The 18,746-nt window shown below is 33.5% G+C and overlaps 1 protein-coding gene across 6 annotated transcripts in view; it reads right to left on the reverse strand.

Moving 5' to 3' along the window:
• Positions 1-18,746, reverse strand: part of Ralgps2 (Ral GEF with PH domain and SH3 binding motif 2) — a 159,423-nt gene that overhangs the window by 71,509 nt on the left and 69,168 nt on the right. For all 6 annotated transcript variants that reach the window (XM_046430051.2, XM_046430048.2, XM_046430049.2 and 3 more), the window contains exons 7-8: positions 17,137-17,229; positions 6,958-7,084 (exon numbers count right to left, since the gene is read on the reverse strand). In XM_046430051.2, coding sequence (XP_046286007.1) covers positions 6,958-7,084; positions 17,137-17,229 — 220 coding nt within the window. The remainder of the gene's footprint in view (positions 1-6,957; positions 7,085-17,136; positions 17,230-18,746) is intronic.

Genomic DNA, 18,746 nt, shown 5'->3' on the forward strand with positions numbered 1-18,746 from the left:
TGGTTGTTGTGAAGATCAAATGAAGTAATATATGTAAAACACACAGAATCATTCATAAGTAACCAACAGATTGCAGCTATCACATTATTACTAGTCACTTATGTGCTTTCTGTAATGATGATGCCTTATACAGAGGTAATCAATGAATGTTTAAAGTACACAAAATCCAAGTTTTTACACTGATCCAACATAATAGCTGTTATAGCAGGTAGCTGATTTAAAAACAAAATGAAAAGTCAAGGCAAATGAATCTGACATAACTTTCCTATGTACATATATGAATACACCACAATGACTCTCAACATCGTGTACAATCACAAGACTGGAATCCTAATTAGAATAAGATATACTCCATGTTTTTGTAAATATGTCAAAATAGGAAGACAAATTATTGCTGCTTTCTTAGAATAAGTGTTTTGGTATGAAATATGGAACATATTTTGGTATTCAGGATCATACCATATATATCACATCATGAAAAATAGTGGAAAGATATTGATAGGAAATATGAAGTCAAATGAAATACTGATACTATGTAATTAAGTTAAATGAAGTTAGTAATGGAGTAGCCTAGTATAAATTATATATCATGTCATGATTATTATATAATAATGAGTAATATGGTGAATTATTTATTGTTATCCTTAGAAAGTGAAACTCACACAGAAAAATATTTTGAAAAAGATAAAAATAGTTATTCATATTAAAAAAAAATCAAGGCAAGAATACCCACAGTAGGAATTCCAGCCTAAAATGAGTTTTGTGCAAGATTAGGTTAGGTAACTTATATGGTAAGGTCTAGGTTAGATAGGAATAAAAATGTGGTTGTCTTACATGCAGTAAAATTGAACTCATATAACCTTGCCTTGGAGTTTACAGAAGGATTCTTTATGTTCAATTATTGTTAATAAATGCAGTTAAGTTTATCCTACAAGAGACTTAGACCCTATTTCAATTTTATCAGTGAAGGTAACGACTATCAAATTTTAATTCTATAGTAAATTATAGGAAAGATGGATACACAAATCCAAAATTTTAACCCATACAGATTCCACAACCTTTAATGCAATTCATAATGCTTTCTTTAAACTATAAATAAAACGGTTGTAATGTATATCTTTTTGGTAATTCAATTTAATCTCCCTTTTTTTTCAGTTTCTTTATCTGTTAAATATGACTAATATCAACTACTTTGTAAAACTGCTGGGGATATAGCTCAGTTGGTAGAGTACTTGCCTTGCATGCATAAGGCCCTGGGTTCTAATCCCTAACACCACACACACAAAAAATTGTTAGGTGTTAGGAAATTTATGTAAAGTACACAGTGTCAGGCATATTAATTCTTAAAATTTTAATTTTTCTGTTAAGGTTTGCTAAAAATAATTATAAAAAACAGTTTAGCAGTAACAACAGCTGGGGGAATCTGATTCTGTTGATGATCAGCAGGCAGAGCTGTATAGCTGCTACTTTTCTTTTTTATAAAGAAAGATAAAAGATCTTAAAAACTACGAATATAAGATGCAACTCCATGCTCAGCTCTTTTATGTTGCAAGTCTCTGGTTTAGAGTAATCTTCAGAAAATACATACCAAAACAAACAAACAAACAAAAAACCAAACCCCAAACCCCCAAACTAGAGGAATTTTAAGTGTATAAAAAAGAAAGGGTTGTGGCTCAGTGGTAGACAACTTGCCTCACACGTATGAGGCACTGGATTCGATACTCAGCACCAGATAAAAATAAATAAAATGAAGATATTGTGTCCATCTACAACTAAAAAGCAAATATTTTTAAAAAAGGGGTAAAAAATGATACAAATGAGGTAATGGAAAAAGAGAATGTAATTTTGGCTAAAGAAAAAGCCAGGGCAAGCTGCCATTTGGTCAGAGCTCATTCTCAGGATTCAAAGGAAAATGACAGAACATGCTTTGTTGCTGTTTTAGAATACAATATATAACAATATGTAGTCAAAACAATAGGGCCAAATAATCCATGGTGTACTATTTACAAATCAAGTCAAAAAAATAAAATGGAGTAAAATTCTTAAAATATTAAAAGCCAGTGTCAGTTTTACACCATAAGGCATTTGAGATCACAGAGTCTTTTATGTATTTAATCAAGTAAAATTATATCAAAGGGAAATGAAAACAGCCCATTGATTCATACAGAATTGAAGAAAATCTTGGGCTTTACTGAAATTATCTGAAACTATTATTTAAAAATATTTGTAATAGGTTAAAAGAAATTTCTTAAATTAATGTAAAATTAAGGAACTATATTCTGAGAACAGTATTCCACATGGCAATACATGCATAAATGACTGAAAAACAAAAAAAGATCAGATAACAATCTTAAGATTCTTCTAAGTTTAGGTATGCTTTAAAAATTTTGTTAACTGTGATGAAGATACCACTAACAATGCAATACAAAAGATGACGACATGCCTCTCCCAAAACAGCATAAAGGATTGAATTTTTCATGAATCAATGATATCAACCTGAACTTTGGTTATTAAAGTGATATCAAGTCCCACAAAGACATGGACCAAGCATAGTGCTCAGCAAAGCTGGCTGCCAGTTGAGGCACCAAGAGAAAACTGGGGTGAGTACAGAGATGATCCATGCAAATATGCCACACAAATACATTTATTGTAGTTAAACAAAAATTAAAACAAAATTTCTGGAACAATAGGAAGAGCTAGAAAAGGATCCTTTAAGTTAATTCATTGAACCAACAAATATTTATTAAATTCTTACTTTTGATCACATGCTAAAGCCTTTAACCAAGACAAACAAGGGTTTCCACTTTTGTTGGGAGTGAGATGACTGATGAAAAATTATAGAAATAAAACAGGGTATTTTCCAGAAAGCAGGGAGTAAGACTGATATTACAGAAGGTTATGATAGAGGCAGCTCTCTTGCTTTACATTGAAAATGCAAGGGGGAAAGGGAGAGAGATCTGTCTCTTTAAAGTAAGGAGTTATGCATCTAGACATATCAAAACAGCCAACAAGCTTCCTACAAAAGGGCTAGAGATTTTATAAAAACTTCCTCTGTAACATTCTGCTTCTACTTAATAGGATGCAATATATAGTACTAAAACAATTTACTTATTTCCATAGTTTAAAAAAAAATATGCGATCTATCCAAGAAAGCTACCTGGTTGAGAAAGCTCTGGCTGAGCTACTGCATCTTCCCATTATACGAATAAAATAGAAACAAGGCTTTAGAAAACACAGATGAAGGAGTATTTACCATGTTTAACAGAACTAAATTATTTTTGTACAATTTTGTTCTATCTCTGAAGCAAAGCAAAACATCCCATGCCAAATTCTTCAATAAGCCCTTTAAGATTGTTTTCCAATGACAAGAACAAATGAGTACTGTTAATGACTTTCAGATTTAAAGCAATAATTCTCACATAAAACAAAATTTTCCTTAAGATTTGCCAAACTATTCCTCTCTAGACAAATTGCATCCTTGCACTAAGAATTTTTCACTGTATTATCCAGGCTACTTTTTTACTTTGGAATACAAACTAACAGAACAGGCAATATTTCAAGGGATGAGGAGTGGGGAGCCAAGAAGACATTTTTTATTTCTTATAAGTCAATCTACACTGAATTACAGATACATTTGGCAGTATGAAAACTAGGGTTTTAGTGCAATGGTGCATATCTCTAATCCCAGTGGCTTGGGAGGCTGAGGTTCAAAGCCAGCCTCAGCAACTTAGCAAGACCCTGTTTCAAAATAAAAAGGCTCAGAGGTTAAGCACCTCTGGGTTCAACCCCTGGTACCAAAACAACAACAAACAACTTAAGGGTTTTATCACCACATAAACCTATACCTTTTTTTAAGCATCACAAAGAATGGTTGATTTGGATTCTTATTTTTAGCAGAAAAAAACACTATCAGTTTAGACTACCTGTCTCATGTTGAGAAAGAGTCATTACCTCTTCTCTATACACTATAGATTCTTTTGGTTGATATATTCTTTCCATAAGAACCTCTGTAGATATAAGGGATAAAGGGTAGCATTATGCGAATCTTATATACCTAAAGAAGAACAGTTTTAGAAGACACCAAATTGTATAAGGAGTATTATCTTCCAAATGTCTTCAGGGCAAGGTCTATCTTATTAAATGTACAGCATCTATAAATGCTTAAATTTTTGGCAGCAGTACTAAGCCAATTTTCAGATGAGTTGGAAAGGATTCTGAAATCAAGGCAAGTTAAATTTTAAAAAATCAAGACTTAATTATAAATTAGAATAAAATAAGAAAAAGTAAATATAACAGAAAATAAGCTAAGGTTAATTAAAATCTGCATTCAACACACTTTAGTACTGAAGATCAGGAATAAAAAAAATGAAATCTCTTTCTAAGATGTAAATCAAGAAGTTAAAAAGTTGTTTTAAAAAAAAAAAAAAAAAAAAAAAAAAAATCTGCCTTTTTCTTGAGAAAACCAAACTGTCACTACATTAAATGAAGATTTTCATGCTGGAATCTAACTAAACTAAGTCATAGTAACTTAGCTAATATTTTATTTTTTTGAGTATTTATGCCAAATGGTCCACAATCATCTCACAATCTATATGCTTCATCACATGACAGGATAGAGATGAAACATATGAAGACTGTAAGTGTTACGGTTTGGATATGAGGTGGCCCTTAAAAGCTCCGATGTTAAGGCAGGAACACCCAGAACTGAAATGACTGGACTGTGAGAGCTGTAATGTAATCAGTCCATCATAGTTTGAACGGACTAACTGGGTGGTAACTGCAGGCGGGTGGGGTATGGCTGGAGGAGGTGGCCATTGGCGGCAAGCCCTGGAAGGGTTCATCTTTCTTAAATCCCCACCTTGCTTTCTGGTCACCATGGGCTGAGTAGCTTTCCTGTGACAAGCCCTTTGGCCATGATGTTCTTCTGCTTCACATGCAGCCCAGAGTAAGGGAGTGGCGACCTTATTAAGTCATGAAAACATAAAAACAAAGGAAACTGAAGAGGAGTCATTAGAGATCAACTGAAGATACAGAAAAGATAATCATTTTAATATTTTCTCCTAATTAATTAATTATCTGCAACTCAGTATTTCTCTGGGAGAGAACAGCTATAGTCTCTAGCAGAAAAAACCTTTCTGGATTCCACTGAGTAACTTTGCTAGTGTTTCCTCCCCATCTTTCTGTGTACACATATGAGAGTGTACATGAATATACATGAGGTGTACATGCACACAAACACAGAGCTTCAAAGCCTGTAATAAGTCTTCACTATGGAAAAATATAAAACAACACTCCCTGCATAGCTTAAGGGTTCATTTGTCATTTTTTCACTTTTAATAATTTTTTTCCTACAAGATAAAAATTATGGAATTCAATGAAAAGGAAAACAATCACAGGATCTGTTAGAGTTTATCATGAGAGTCTAGCAGGTGCAACTAGAGCATGTCAGGTCAAGATTTTAGGTGGCAAATTAATAGTTCTTAGGATCATGAGCCAGTTCTCCCACCTTTCTGGACCCTGATTTTCTAAATTGTAGAATAAGTATATTAAAAGATATCAAGATGACCCCATCCAGCCTAAAAAACATGGTTCTATGATCCTATGCATGCTATTTCTAGGTAAAGACAAAAAGGTTCAAATCAATGATTTGAAAGCTAGGTATAGTAGAGCCATTTTGGAAATAAGGATTGGCAATTCTCAGTCTAATGTTCTTAATGATATAAAAGCTTATATTCTTGTGAATTATGAAGATACTACTTTAAAAAAAATCCTCTATTCCTCCTTTTCTCCAATTTACATTTTCATGTATGGCCACACCATGGCTATGTTAAAAAGTGGAACACATACTGTGCAGTGGCTAACTAGGCTATTCTGCACAACATGTCCCTATTCCTACTGGACATCCCACAATGTTCTAATGAGCTCAACTTTTTTTTTTTTTTTAAGGCTGATACTCTATGGCAGTTGAATGGGTGTATATCCATTGCCTTTGGCCCTGCTTCGTCTTCTAGTTACTGATATTGCAAAGACTTTGACAGTCACACGGTGGGAGACTCTTAAACAACAGACTTCTCAATTACAGAAATAATTATCTTGAAATCCCATATGAACAGTTATATAAGAGACAAAGTAAAGATGGGGGGATATGGATATAGAAAAAAACAACTGTTTATCATTTGTTTACTCTCTACTAGGATCAGACCAATTAATTTTAGTGCATGCTACCTATATACATCTGGAGTTTTTTTCCTACATATTTAATTTACACACAAATGTAAAAGGACAGCTTATTTGAGACTTCATTCAAACACCTAAAAGTGTTATTCATATTTTGTTGAAAACAGTATTATAATGCTTGTAATACAAGTCACAGTTTTTCTTGACAAGTCTAATGATGGCTAGTCCTAATAATAACTGTTTAAATAGTTTTTTATATTTATAAACAATGTAAGATATATAGTAAGGAGATAAATTTTTAATAATATGATATATAAAATCCAGAACTGTCCCAGCACTAGGCTAAATTTCTACAGTTACATGACTCATTTTATCCAGGCAAACAATAATACCAATATACACTGAGATTTACTCTTCAGAACTCACACTGAAATATCTGTCAAGAACTTTGATCAATGTTCAGTTAATATATTAAGCTTCATTACTACCATCTCATTCTTTAAAAGCATAACTAAAACACCATTTTACCATTTAGCCCATTTTGAAGAAAATGATTTTGTCTATGAAAAAACTTTAAGGGCAAAGGCTAATTTATTATTAAAATACATTCTAAACAATAAAGTAAAAGCTTCCTTTAATCATTTTTTTCAGCTTAGCAATCTTGCAATGATTTATTTTCAGGATACATACGCTTTTTACAATGCCTTGAATTTCATTCAAATTACTGAATTAAGGAAAATCAACAACTAGGAATAATGAACACACAGTGATGTAACTCACCTAAATAGGGAATGCAAGGTGTCATCTTTAAGCTACTTATATAGTCTCTGAGTCTTTTGTAGTTATCTTCTTTACTCATTACATATTCTAATTTTTCAAAGGTAGTTTTGTCTTTTCGACTTAATAACTAAAAAACAAACAGAAAAGCCTAGGTTATTTACAAGTCTCGTTTTATTGTAGCAAAGATCTGAAGTTGTATTTAGTACAAATTTGGATTTTAATTTCAAAGTTATACTTTCTTTAATTACATTTTGGTAGTATACAAGTAAAAATCAGGCATGTCTATTAATAACTCAAAATTATTTGAAAATATCCTTTGTATGTACATAAAATTATAAACTAAGTAGTAAATTATAGTACATTATTTCTATCTTTGCTATTCTAAATGACACAGCAATCTTGGATCACTTTCCTAATTTAAAAGATGTATTTATATTCATCTCAAATGCCCAAATATTTTAAATGACTACCCCCTCAAAATAATAAGTCATGCGTGCAGAATCATTAAGAGATACTGAATTTTGTAATAAAAGTCAGTTTTTCTTGACAAGTCTAATGATGGCTAGTTCTAATAATAACTGTAAAACTTATAATAAATTAAACTCACAATAGTGTTAACTAAAAGGTTCAGAAAAAAATGTATATATTTTCCATTCTAAAGATAGGAACAAATTTTTCCTTAAACATATGAAGTTATTATTTCACTACTATGTAATAAGATTTCACCTTCATTTCATGTCAAAATACTGTTATTTAATTAATTAATTTATTTTTATTTATATATGACAGTGGGATGCATTACAATTCTTATTACACATACAGAGCATAATTTTTCATATCTCTGGTTGTATACAAAGTATATTCATACCAATTTGTGTCTTTATACCTGGATTTTGGATAATAATGATCATCACATTCCACCATCATTTCTAACTCCATGCCCCCTCCCTTCTCCTCCAACCCCTCTGCCCTATCTAGAGTTCGTCTATTCCTCCCTTGCTCCCTCTCCCTATCCCACTATGAATCAGCCTCCTTATACCAAAGAAAACATTTGACATTTGTTTTTTTGGGATTGGCTAACTTCACTTAGCATTATCAAAATAGAAAATATCGAAGGCATCGACAAATTTCTAGAGTCATATAATTTGCCCAAATCGAATCAGGATGATACACACAATTTAAACAGATCAATTTCAAGTGATGAAATAGCAGATGCCATCAAAAGTCTACCAACCAAGAAAAGCCCAGGACTGGACGAATAAACAGCTGAGTTCTATAAGACCTTTAAAGAAGAACTAATACCAATACTCTTTAACTTATTTCAGGAAATAGAAAAAGAGGCAGGATACTTCCAAACTCATTCTATGAGGCCAATATCACTCTGATTCCAAAACCAGGCAAAGACACATCAAAAAAAAAAAAAAAGAAAGGAAGGAAGGAAGGAATAAAAATTCAGACCAATATCTCTAATGAACATAGATGCAAAAATTCTCAATAAAATTCTGGCAAATCCAATACAAAAACATATCAAAAAGATCATGTATCACGATCAAATGGGATTTACCCAGGAATGCAAGGTTGGTTTAACATATGGAAATCAGTCATCCACTCATGAAGATGTCTGTTCCTATTTTTCAGGGTCTCAAAGACAGGTTCTAGACATAAGAGTATTCTGATACCTAATCCACTACACTTTCTAGTATTACAAATAGTTCAGGTGGGATCTGTTTTTCATACTCAAAGATGCAGATTAACTGCTAATTATCTCTATCAAAAAAATGAATAGTATCCCTCTTTAAAATATAATTCAAAGAGCCCTTTGCTATAACATCTTAGACAGATATTCTATGGTCTAAAACAGCAGTTTTACAATCTTCCCCTGGGCCCACCTGAACACACTTTGATTAGCATTCTCTAGATTGGGTGTGAACCCCTGCTTGCTACCATCCTTTTCTCATGCATAACAAGCAGTCAGATACACAAAACAGGGAATATTGTAGGGATTACAATAAACCTATCTTCTTTTTCCTACATCAATTATTCAAAAACTTTGGTACAATATCAAGAGAAATAAGTTACTGAATTCTTAATTCATCTTGCCACATCTGAAAACTAAAATTATAGTAAAGTATATAAATAACATATTTTGCAATTTCAGAATAGATAAATAATCAGATTATAGGATTTCATCTGAGATGCGGTAGAATCATTCAAAAGAATAATAAATATAAAGAATTAATTAGGGGCTGGGGTTGTGGCTCAGTGGTAGAGCACTCGCCTAGCATGTGCGAGGCCCTGGGTTCGATCCTCAGCACCACATAAAAACAAATAAATAAAGATATTGTGTCCAATACCTTTTAAAGGTATTTACAACTGAAAAATAAATATTTATTTTAAAAAAGAATTAATTAGATGTTAACATAGGTAATTTCTCTAGTGGTAGTTCAAACTTGATATAACTATGAAGTTTTGATTATTTTATGTTTATTATACTATCAATTCATTATATTCTCCCCCTCCAGGAACAGAAAGGGTGGAGAAGGTCAAAGTACTTCACAATGTTCCACCTCAACATGATTTTGGTTCCATCCTTCTTTTGGCCAAGAGTAAGACAGATGGGGGCAAACTCTTCATGCTTTCATTGATGAAAAAGGGGACCACAGATTTCCAGATGTTTCTGGTTAGATCTCTATAACACCTTAATATCACCATCTGCCTGCTCATGTCAATCACCAATATTTTCAGATTACCCCTCATCCCCTTCATATGCCTTCCCATACAATATGTATGCATGTGTGCATTTGCCTAGGTAAGCATTTTTTAAATCTTGGCCTTGGATGCAGATTATAATTCTTCGATTATGAAACTCAATTATCGTTTGCCCTTGGTATGACTTTGTTAGTTTAATTTTTAATTTATAACAAACGTACATGTATCACCTTTCTATATAAGAACTACATATCAGTAACATTAACGTTTTGTATTTTATATTCTAGTCTTTCATTCATCTGACAATGATTTAAAAAAATAGTATAGAGGCTTATATTAATTTTTTTCCTCCAAACTGATACCTGCTCCAATTAATAAACAGTCCTTGTTTCCTCACTGATTTACAGTGCTGTCATATGTCAGAGTTCTAAAGCAAGGATTTATTTCTATGATCTTTATTCTGTTTCATTTGAAGATATACACTGTTCAAATTATATAATAATCTTGAAATTGGTGAGACCAAGTGCCCATGTCCCTAACCCCCATTTTTTTCAGTAATGTCTTGGCTCTTTCTAAATCTGTGCAACTCCATATAATTTTATAACCAATCATTTCCCTCCCCAGAATTATTAGTTTATAAACGAGAAAATAAAATTGTATATATTCAAGGTGTAGAATGTGTTTTGACATGTGTATATTGTAAAATGATTATCAAGCTATTAATATACCCTCATGTAGTTACCTTTACGTATGTATAAGTAAGAACATTTACGATCTTAGCAAATTTAAAACTATACAATATAGAATTATTAGCTATAGTCACCTTGTTGTATATTAGATCTCCAAAACTTACTCTATATAACTGCCACTTGGTACCTATTGCCCACCTTCCACTTTCTGCTTCATCTTTAGATTACACACACAAAATATAGTATTTCTCTGAATCTGGCTTATTTCACTTAGGATAATGTTCTTCAAGATCTTCTAAGCTACTGCAAATGACAGAATTTCCTTCTTTTTAAGGCTGAATGGTATTCCACTATGTACATATATCATATTTTATCCATTCATTTGTTGACCCTTGGTTGCTTTCATATCTTGGCTTTTGTGAATAATGCTGCAATGGACATGCAAAGTGCAGATATCTCTTTGAGATACTGATTTCAATTCCTTTGCATATATACCTACTAGTTTAATTGCTGGATGTTATGGCAAATTTATTTCAATTCTGAGGCACCTCCATGCTATTTTACCTAATGACTGTCACAACTTGCATTCCCACCAACAGTGTACAAGGGTTCCTTTTTCTCCACACCCTAACATTTATTATCTCTTGTCTCTGATTATCACCATTCTAACATGTATGCAGTGACACGTTGTGGTTTTGATGTGCATTTACCCTGATGATTAGTAATGTTGAGTACTTTCTCATATACTTGTTGTCATTTATGTCTTTTGAAAAATGTCAATTCAGATCCTTTTGCCCATTTTTATTATTTATTTATTTATTTTTTAGTTATAGATGGACAGCATGCCTTTATTTTATCTGTGTATTTTTTATGTGGTGCAGAAGATCGAACCAAGTGCCTCCCACGCCCAAGGCAAGTGCTCTGCCACTGAGCTACAGTCCCAGCCCCCTTTTGCCCATTTTTAAATGTTGTTTTCTTCCCCTTGCATTAGATTTTTGGACTATTAACCCCTTAGTAGATGTATGTGCAGCAAACATCCTCTCAATTCTGTAGACTCTCTCTGCACTGTGGATTGTCTTCTTTGCCGTGTAACAACCTTTTAGTATGATGCAGCTTCATTTGTCTATTTTTGTTTTGGTTGATTGTACTTTGTTGCCTAGATAATGATTTTTTGGATATAGGATTATATGGGGTCTTAACACCAATGTTAGGAAGCTTTTCTTCCATCCCCCTGCATGCCCCCCAAGTAGTTTTATAGTTTTAGGGCTCACATTTGTTAAGAATTGAACCTTTTTTTATGTTTTTTTTTTTTTTTTTTTTAAATATGGTCTTTAGGATCGAACCCAGTATCTCGCCCATGCTAGGCAAGCGCTACAACATTTAAGTTTTTAATCCATTTTATTTTTGTACATGATGTGAGATAAGGATCCAATTTCATTCTTTTGCATGTGGACAACCAGTTTTCTAACACAATTCCTTGAAAAGACTATCCTTTCCTTATACTACATTGAGGCACTTTTGTCAAAGATCAGTTGACTGCGTATATTGTAAAATGATTATCAAGCTATTACTATCTATTTTATTTTAATTTTTATTTTGTTCCATTCATCTGGATGTTTTTATACTATGACACACTGCTTTTTAATTGACAGAAATAATAAATATTGTCATTTATAAATATGTTTTGAAGTATACATACACTGTAGAATGATTAAATCTGGCCAGCTAACATTGTTTTGATAACTGTAACTTTGTAGTATATTTTGCAATCAGGTAGTATGCTGCCTCCACTTTTGTTTATGCTTAAGAATGCTCTGGATATTCTGGGCTTTTTATGGCTCTATATGAATTTTAGAATTATTTTTTCTATTGCTATGAAAAGTGTCACTGGAATTTTGATGGAGATTGTACTGAATCTACAGATCCCTTTAGGTATTATAGACATTTTAACAAGATAAATTCTTTCAACCACAAACACAGGGTATCTTTCCATTTTTATGTATCTTCTTTTCTTTCATCAATATTTTAAAGTTTTGAGTGTACAAATCTTTTTACCTCCTTGGCTGAATTTATTCAAGTATTTTGTTCTTTTGGATGTGACTATAAATGAGATTATTTTTTCTTAATTTTTCAGATAGTTTGTTATTAGTATACAGAAACATAATGGATCTCTGTATATTGATTTTGTATCTTAGAATACTACCGAATGAGTTTATTAGGTCTAACAGTTATCTGATGGAGTCTATAGAATTTTCTATCTGTAAGATCATTTTACCTGCTCAGACTGGGATTTTGATTCATGTTGCAGATAATTTATATATATATATATATATATATCCAGGGAGAACTGAATCTTTAAATTTTCCTTTCCCAAACATGGGATGTTGCTTCATCTTCTATGGTTTTATAATTTTTTGTTACATAGATCTTACACATTTACAAATTTTTTGTTTCTTCTGTTAATATTATAAAATGTGTCCTCTTAAATGATGCTTTTGAATTGTCTGAAATGTAACCCATTTTGTATATTATTCATATATTCAGCCACCTTAGTAAACCCTATTTTTTTTAACCTGTGGTACAACAGGAATAACATAAAATTGACTCTTTTAACCATTTTTAACTGTGTAATTCAATGACATTGATTACATTTGCACTGTTATTACAACCAGAACTTGTTCATTTTCTCAAACTGAACACTTAGTCAGATTTCTGTCACTGTGAGATTATCAACCTAAAGAATGGGAAGATTTATTTTTGGCTTCAGTCCATCATTGCTTGGCTCCCCTGTTTTCCAGGCTTGCAATGAGGTGGAATACCATGATGGGGGGAAGATGTGGCCAGTTTTGTAAGTAAGCTGCTAACTTACTTTTTTACCAGAAGCCAGAGAGAGAGAGAGAGAGAGAGAGACAGACAGACAGACAGACAGACAGACACCGACAGACACACACAGACGAGAGTCCCAATATCCCCTGCAGGGGCACATTTACAACTTCTTCACAAGGTCCCACCTACTTAAGTTTCCATCATTTCCCAACAGGGCCACATGCTACCAGCCAAGGCTTCACAGAGCATTTAAGAATCAAACCAGGGCTGGGGCTGGGGCTTAGTGGTAGAGCACTTGCCTCGCATGTGTGAGTTTGATTCTTAGCACCGCATTAAGAAAATAAAGATATTGTGCCCATCTGCAGCTAAAAAACAAACAAACAAATATAACATTCTGTCTCTTGTTCCCAAAGGCTTATGTCTATTTTATAATGCAAAATGTATTTAGACCATCTGCAAGAATCCCCAAAGTCTCAACAGTTCCAGTATTGCTCAAAAGTCCAAATCCAAAGTCTCCTTAGAAATTCAATGCAAACTCTTAGATGTGAGCCCCTGTAGAAATCAAAAAACAGGTCACATGCTTCTAGATATAATGGCTCAGGGTAAACATTCATTCCAAAAGGGAGCAGTAAGAAAAGAGCAAGAAAGAATTGGATCAAAACAAGGCTGAATCCCAGCAGGGCAAATATTAAATCCTCTAGCTCCATGTCTGGCACCAAGTAATACAGTGGCATGGTGTGAGCTGTAGCCTTCCTGGCTGTAACACAGATGGCCACTCTTTTGGGAAAACTCTGCTCACTGTCCTTAGTAGCATTCCATGCTTCTGGCACCTCTGACTTCCTATGGTTTCTACTGCAGCCTCAGCCTCCTACAATGGCATGCACTGTCATGTTGGGGTCTGTTATAGGGACTCTAACCCTGCCACCTTTGCCTGGCCTCAGATTTTCCTTTGAAATTTCAGCAGAAGCCTCCATGACTTCCATTCTGAATGTCTGCAAAACCAACATTACACAGTTGATACCAAAGTCTGCCACTGTTGCAAGCTCTTCCAGATATACCTGGGTATACCACTGCTGCAGCCCCCAAGTACCTAGATGGCTGAACAAGGCAATTGAATTGGGACCTCATGAGTATAGTCTTCACCTTCACTGTTCATTTTCCTATTACCATTCCAGGCTTCTGAGCTCCTATACTAGAATCACTCATTATGTTTTGCTTACAATGTACCAAGCTTTCTCTAGGCTGCTTCTCCAAACCTTTCCAAATTCTCTTCCAGAAACCAATTCTAAAGGCCTTTCTAAATCACATAAGCAGACATAGTCATAGCAATGACCCCAATTCTCAGCTATGTTAGTCAGCTTTCCAAATACCTGAGATAAACCTACCCCCCCCCCTTTTTTTTGTGGTGCTGGGGATTGAACCCAGGGCTTTGTGCAAGGGAGGCAAGCACTCTACCAACTGAGCTATATCCCCAGCCCTAAACTTATTCTTATGGAGAAAACAATTAATCTTGGCTCATTGTTTCAATCCATGATCACTTGGCCCCGCTGCAAAGCAAAACGTCATGATGGGGAGTAGAGTGTGGGGCAAAGCTGCTTACCTCATGGCAGCCAGGAAGAAAGACAGAAAGGAGCCACGGTCCCAATATTTACCTTTTGAGGGCACCCGCCCAATGGCCTAACTTCTTTCCATTAGGTCCCACCTCCTAAAAGTTCCACTACCTCCCAAGAGCACCATTATCTGGGGACCAAGGCTTTAACATCTGAACTTTGGGGATCATCCAAATCATAACAACTCTATACCAAGTAAACAATTACTCCCTGTTTGCATCTTTCCCAATCACTAATAACCACTACTCTGCTCTCTGCCTCTATAAATATGATCATGCTAGGTCATGTAGAATATATAAGTAGAATCAATCATATTTGTCTTTCTGTATCTACTCATTTCACACAGCATAAATCTGCAAGGATCATCCATGTTGTAATATGCTGCAGAATTCCATTCTTTTTAATGCCAAATAATATTCCATTATACATATATATATGACATTTCATTCATTTATTCATCTCCTTACAGATGTTTGGGTTGTTTCTACTTTGTGATTGCTGTTAAAAATGTTACTATGATCACAGATACAAAAATATTTATGTTTTTTGCTTTCCATTATTTTGGGTATATACTCAGAAACTAACTGCTTAATCACAAGGTAATTCTGTGTTTAGTTTAGGAGAAATTTAATTGTTTTCAATCATGTTTTATCTGTAGTTTGAGTTTTCTATAGATGAGTAAATTATAATATGATAAATAAAATTCCCCCCTATCTATTCCTTTCAGGAAAAAAAGTTTCTTTTTTTTTTTTAATATGCTAGCTAGGATCTCTATGTTGAAAAAATATAATGAAAATGTACATCTTAAAAAAAAAAGAAAATGTACATCTTTTCCCTTGATGCTATGGAGAATGCTCCAATATTTTCCCTATTATAGGATGTTTTAGACTTTTTGGTACATTCCCTTGATCAGTTAAAAAACAAAACAAAAACCTTCAATTCTTCAGTCATTAAAATTTTTTAACCCAAATAGGCTTTTTAAACCCAAACAAGCTTTATTTATTCTCTAACTTGACCTAGTCACTCCTCCAAACCTTTCCAGCTGTACTCTCTGAAACTCTTGATCCTCTGCAAGTCTTAACCTTTCCTCAAGTTTCTTGTAAATTGAGCTTGGAGGTAGGTAGACATAATCCTACTACTTGCTCTTCACAGTCTCTTCCAGTTTATTATTCCACTTTCTTCCCTAAAATCCTCTGCCATCTGTTAAGTTCAAGGCACTAGTAGATCAGTGCTCTCCAATACAATGCCACTAGTTAACATGTGACTATGGAGCACTTGCAACCTGGCCAGTATAGCTGAGGAACTGAATTTTTATTTTAATAATTAATACTTAATAGCAACATGTGACTAGTGGCTATCATGCTAGATAATACTACATAAGATGTCAACACATTAACGTCACTCATTTACCTACTGTTATTTTCCTATGTTCTGAAGACTTTATTAGAGAAAAAAGATCCTATGAAACAGTATTATCCTTATCATCAATCTTAGTGATTGTAATATTCAGAGATGATACTCCCAATACCCTGGTGTCTCAGTTTCTTGACCTCTCTCATCCTCCAATGATCTTACCTTCCATCACTTTTATCTTCCATTCCTTTTGTCATCTTGAATTGAGTAATTATCTGATACCACTAGGACTTGAAATCCAGTGGCTACACTAACTTTTTACTGTTTATAACCTCCCTCCTTTTACTTCTAAAATATTACATGTATAAAATTTAAATTGAAAATACTTGAAAAGACTGAGTACAGAATCCGAAATCATGCAAAGATGAAGATAAACAAATTTGCAGATGTCAAAAAAGTTTAAACTGTAACCTTGTCAATGTAATAGAACCAAAAACGATTAACACAACATCCTCAGAACATATAGTAATATCACATTAGTCCATGTTTACCATCAGATTTTCCATTAATCCTAAAGAAAAAAACCATAAAGATTGAGACTAAAAAATAATGGCAATTGAAAACAGTAAATTTAGATTTTTCCTCAAACTTACCAAAATCATAATCTTTACATGATTAAATGCCATTTTGTCTTTATACTTTCCCATTGGCAAATATGAAACACTACGTCAAAGATACTTAAAGAGGATACAAAAATGATTCTCTAAAGAGAAGAAACCAAAGTATCAAACTGTAGTCTATCCACAAATTACCTCATGAATCTGGTCAATCACTTAAGGAGAGGAAAATCCAGGTTTCAAAGAATAAAGCACAAAGTAATTTAAAATTCTTATCTATTTAATATTAACCTTTGTAAGAACTACAAAAGAAATTAATATACCTTTACCTCCCACAGGAAATCTAACATTCATTAATTAAGGGAGAATACTCACCGCCCATGTTTTCGTCAACCTGAAAATTGGGGCACTCTGTAAGCCAGAAACCACTGCCATGAGGGCATGAAGGTTATTCAGCTCATATAGTTTCTGAAGATTTAAGAAAAGGGGGAAGAATGGACAAGAAATTTAAAAGCAAATACAAGAAAAATAAAGATTAGAAACTACAATGTAGTCAGGTGGTAATGTTCCAGGATTTACTACCCATACTCCTGAGATCTGTATTTAGAGTACGTATTCTGTTTACAGTTGATTGTTTTCAGCCCACAAAACAACTTCCATGTTTAACCCTCTTATTGTCCCCAAGCACTGGGAATAAATCTGCCTCTAAAAGGCAGATTAAAATGTATTTAAAAAACGAGAGTTATGGTTCAGTATCAAGTTTACCTGGTAAACTCCAACTCCAGCAGAAAACTCATTCCTTACACTGAAATATTACTAAGTCTTTGCTTTGTGTTCCAAGTTTTAAGAAAGTTTCTACTCAGGATGCTCATCATCTTTCCTGCCCATTATTCCAGATCTCCTCAATTTCTTACTTCCTAAACCCTCAGATCCTTTGTTTCTCATTCATTTTATAGGGTGCATACAGAAAATGCCTATCAACTCTAGGTTCTATTCATTTGCCTAGAGATTTAACATTTATTCTAATTTGCCTGATAGCATTTTGTCATACTTCCTGATAAAATTTCAAAGGTCCTGTCTAAAAATTTAGTCATTTTGGAACAGTTCTATCTCTGTTACCAGGTAAGCCCAGGTCTAGAAAATGCTGTGGGTAGGATATTTAAATAAAAACCCAAAGAAAACAAATAAAAACAAAATAAAAAACATAAAACAGAATATATATCTTTACACAGAAAGGTAATTTAACCTAGTTCGGAAACTATCTATTCAATACCGTATGTGAAGCATTTACTATAGATTAGGCACCACGTTCAACTCTCCATATGAATAAAAAAGATTTATAAGGAAGAGAACCCCTGTCTCAGTTTCCAGCACTGTGGCATGCCCTACAAATTTCAGACTTACCAGCTCCTATAATCTCGTGAGCAATCCTTAAGATCTCTTCATACACGTTTATATTGAGTGTTATTAGTTCTGTCTTTCTAGAGGACAGTGACTGACACAATCTACCAAAAGAAGAGTCAGATCTGCTAGTTTTATAGCAAACTGAATACAGAGTGCAGAGTCAGATATAGCAACTTTAGAGTGATGAGAAAAAAATCAATTATGAATTAGGGCTTGGGAAAAAGGCAAAGGCTGTCAAATATAACTCAAGGCCTGAAAGCTGAAGAATTAAATGATTATTTGATGAGAAAGCTAGGGTATGTTTGATGGGAAAAATTTGGTGATTTTCAGTGTAACATACATTCTGTTTTTAAAAATATGTAATTAAAAAATCGGAAAACAATAATGGAAATCCAGAATCTATGAAAAAAGTCATTAATTTCTACTAGCTAAAAACCATTATTTATCTGACTTATCACAAAGAATGATAATTTTATCACACTTCTGCAAAATATCATATTTGTAGAAGGCTAGCTCTGCCACCTAGTGCCACAGAATTGTTGCCACACACTCAAGGAAAACATGGGAAGAATCATGCCTTA

This window comes from Marmota monax, unplaced genomic scaffold (assembly GCF_021218885.2).
Source record: "Marmota monax isolate L192 unplaced genomic scaffold, Marmota_monax_Labrador192_F-V1.1 WCK01_AAM20220418_F8-fsc00055, whole genome shotgun sequence".
Taxonomy (NCBI): domain Eukaryota; kingdom Metazoa; phylum Chordata; class Mammalia; order Rodentia; family Sciuridae; genus Marmota; species Marmota monax.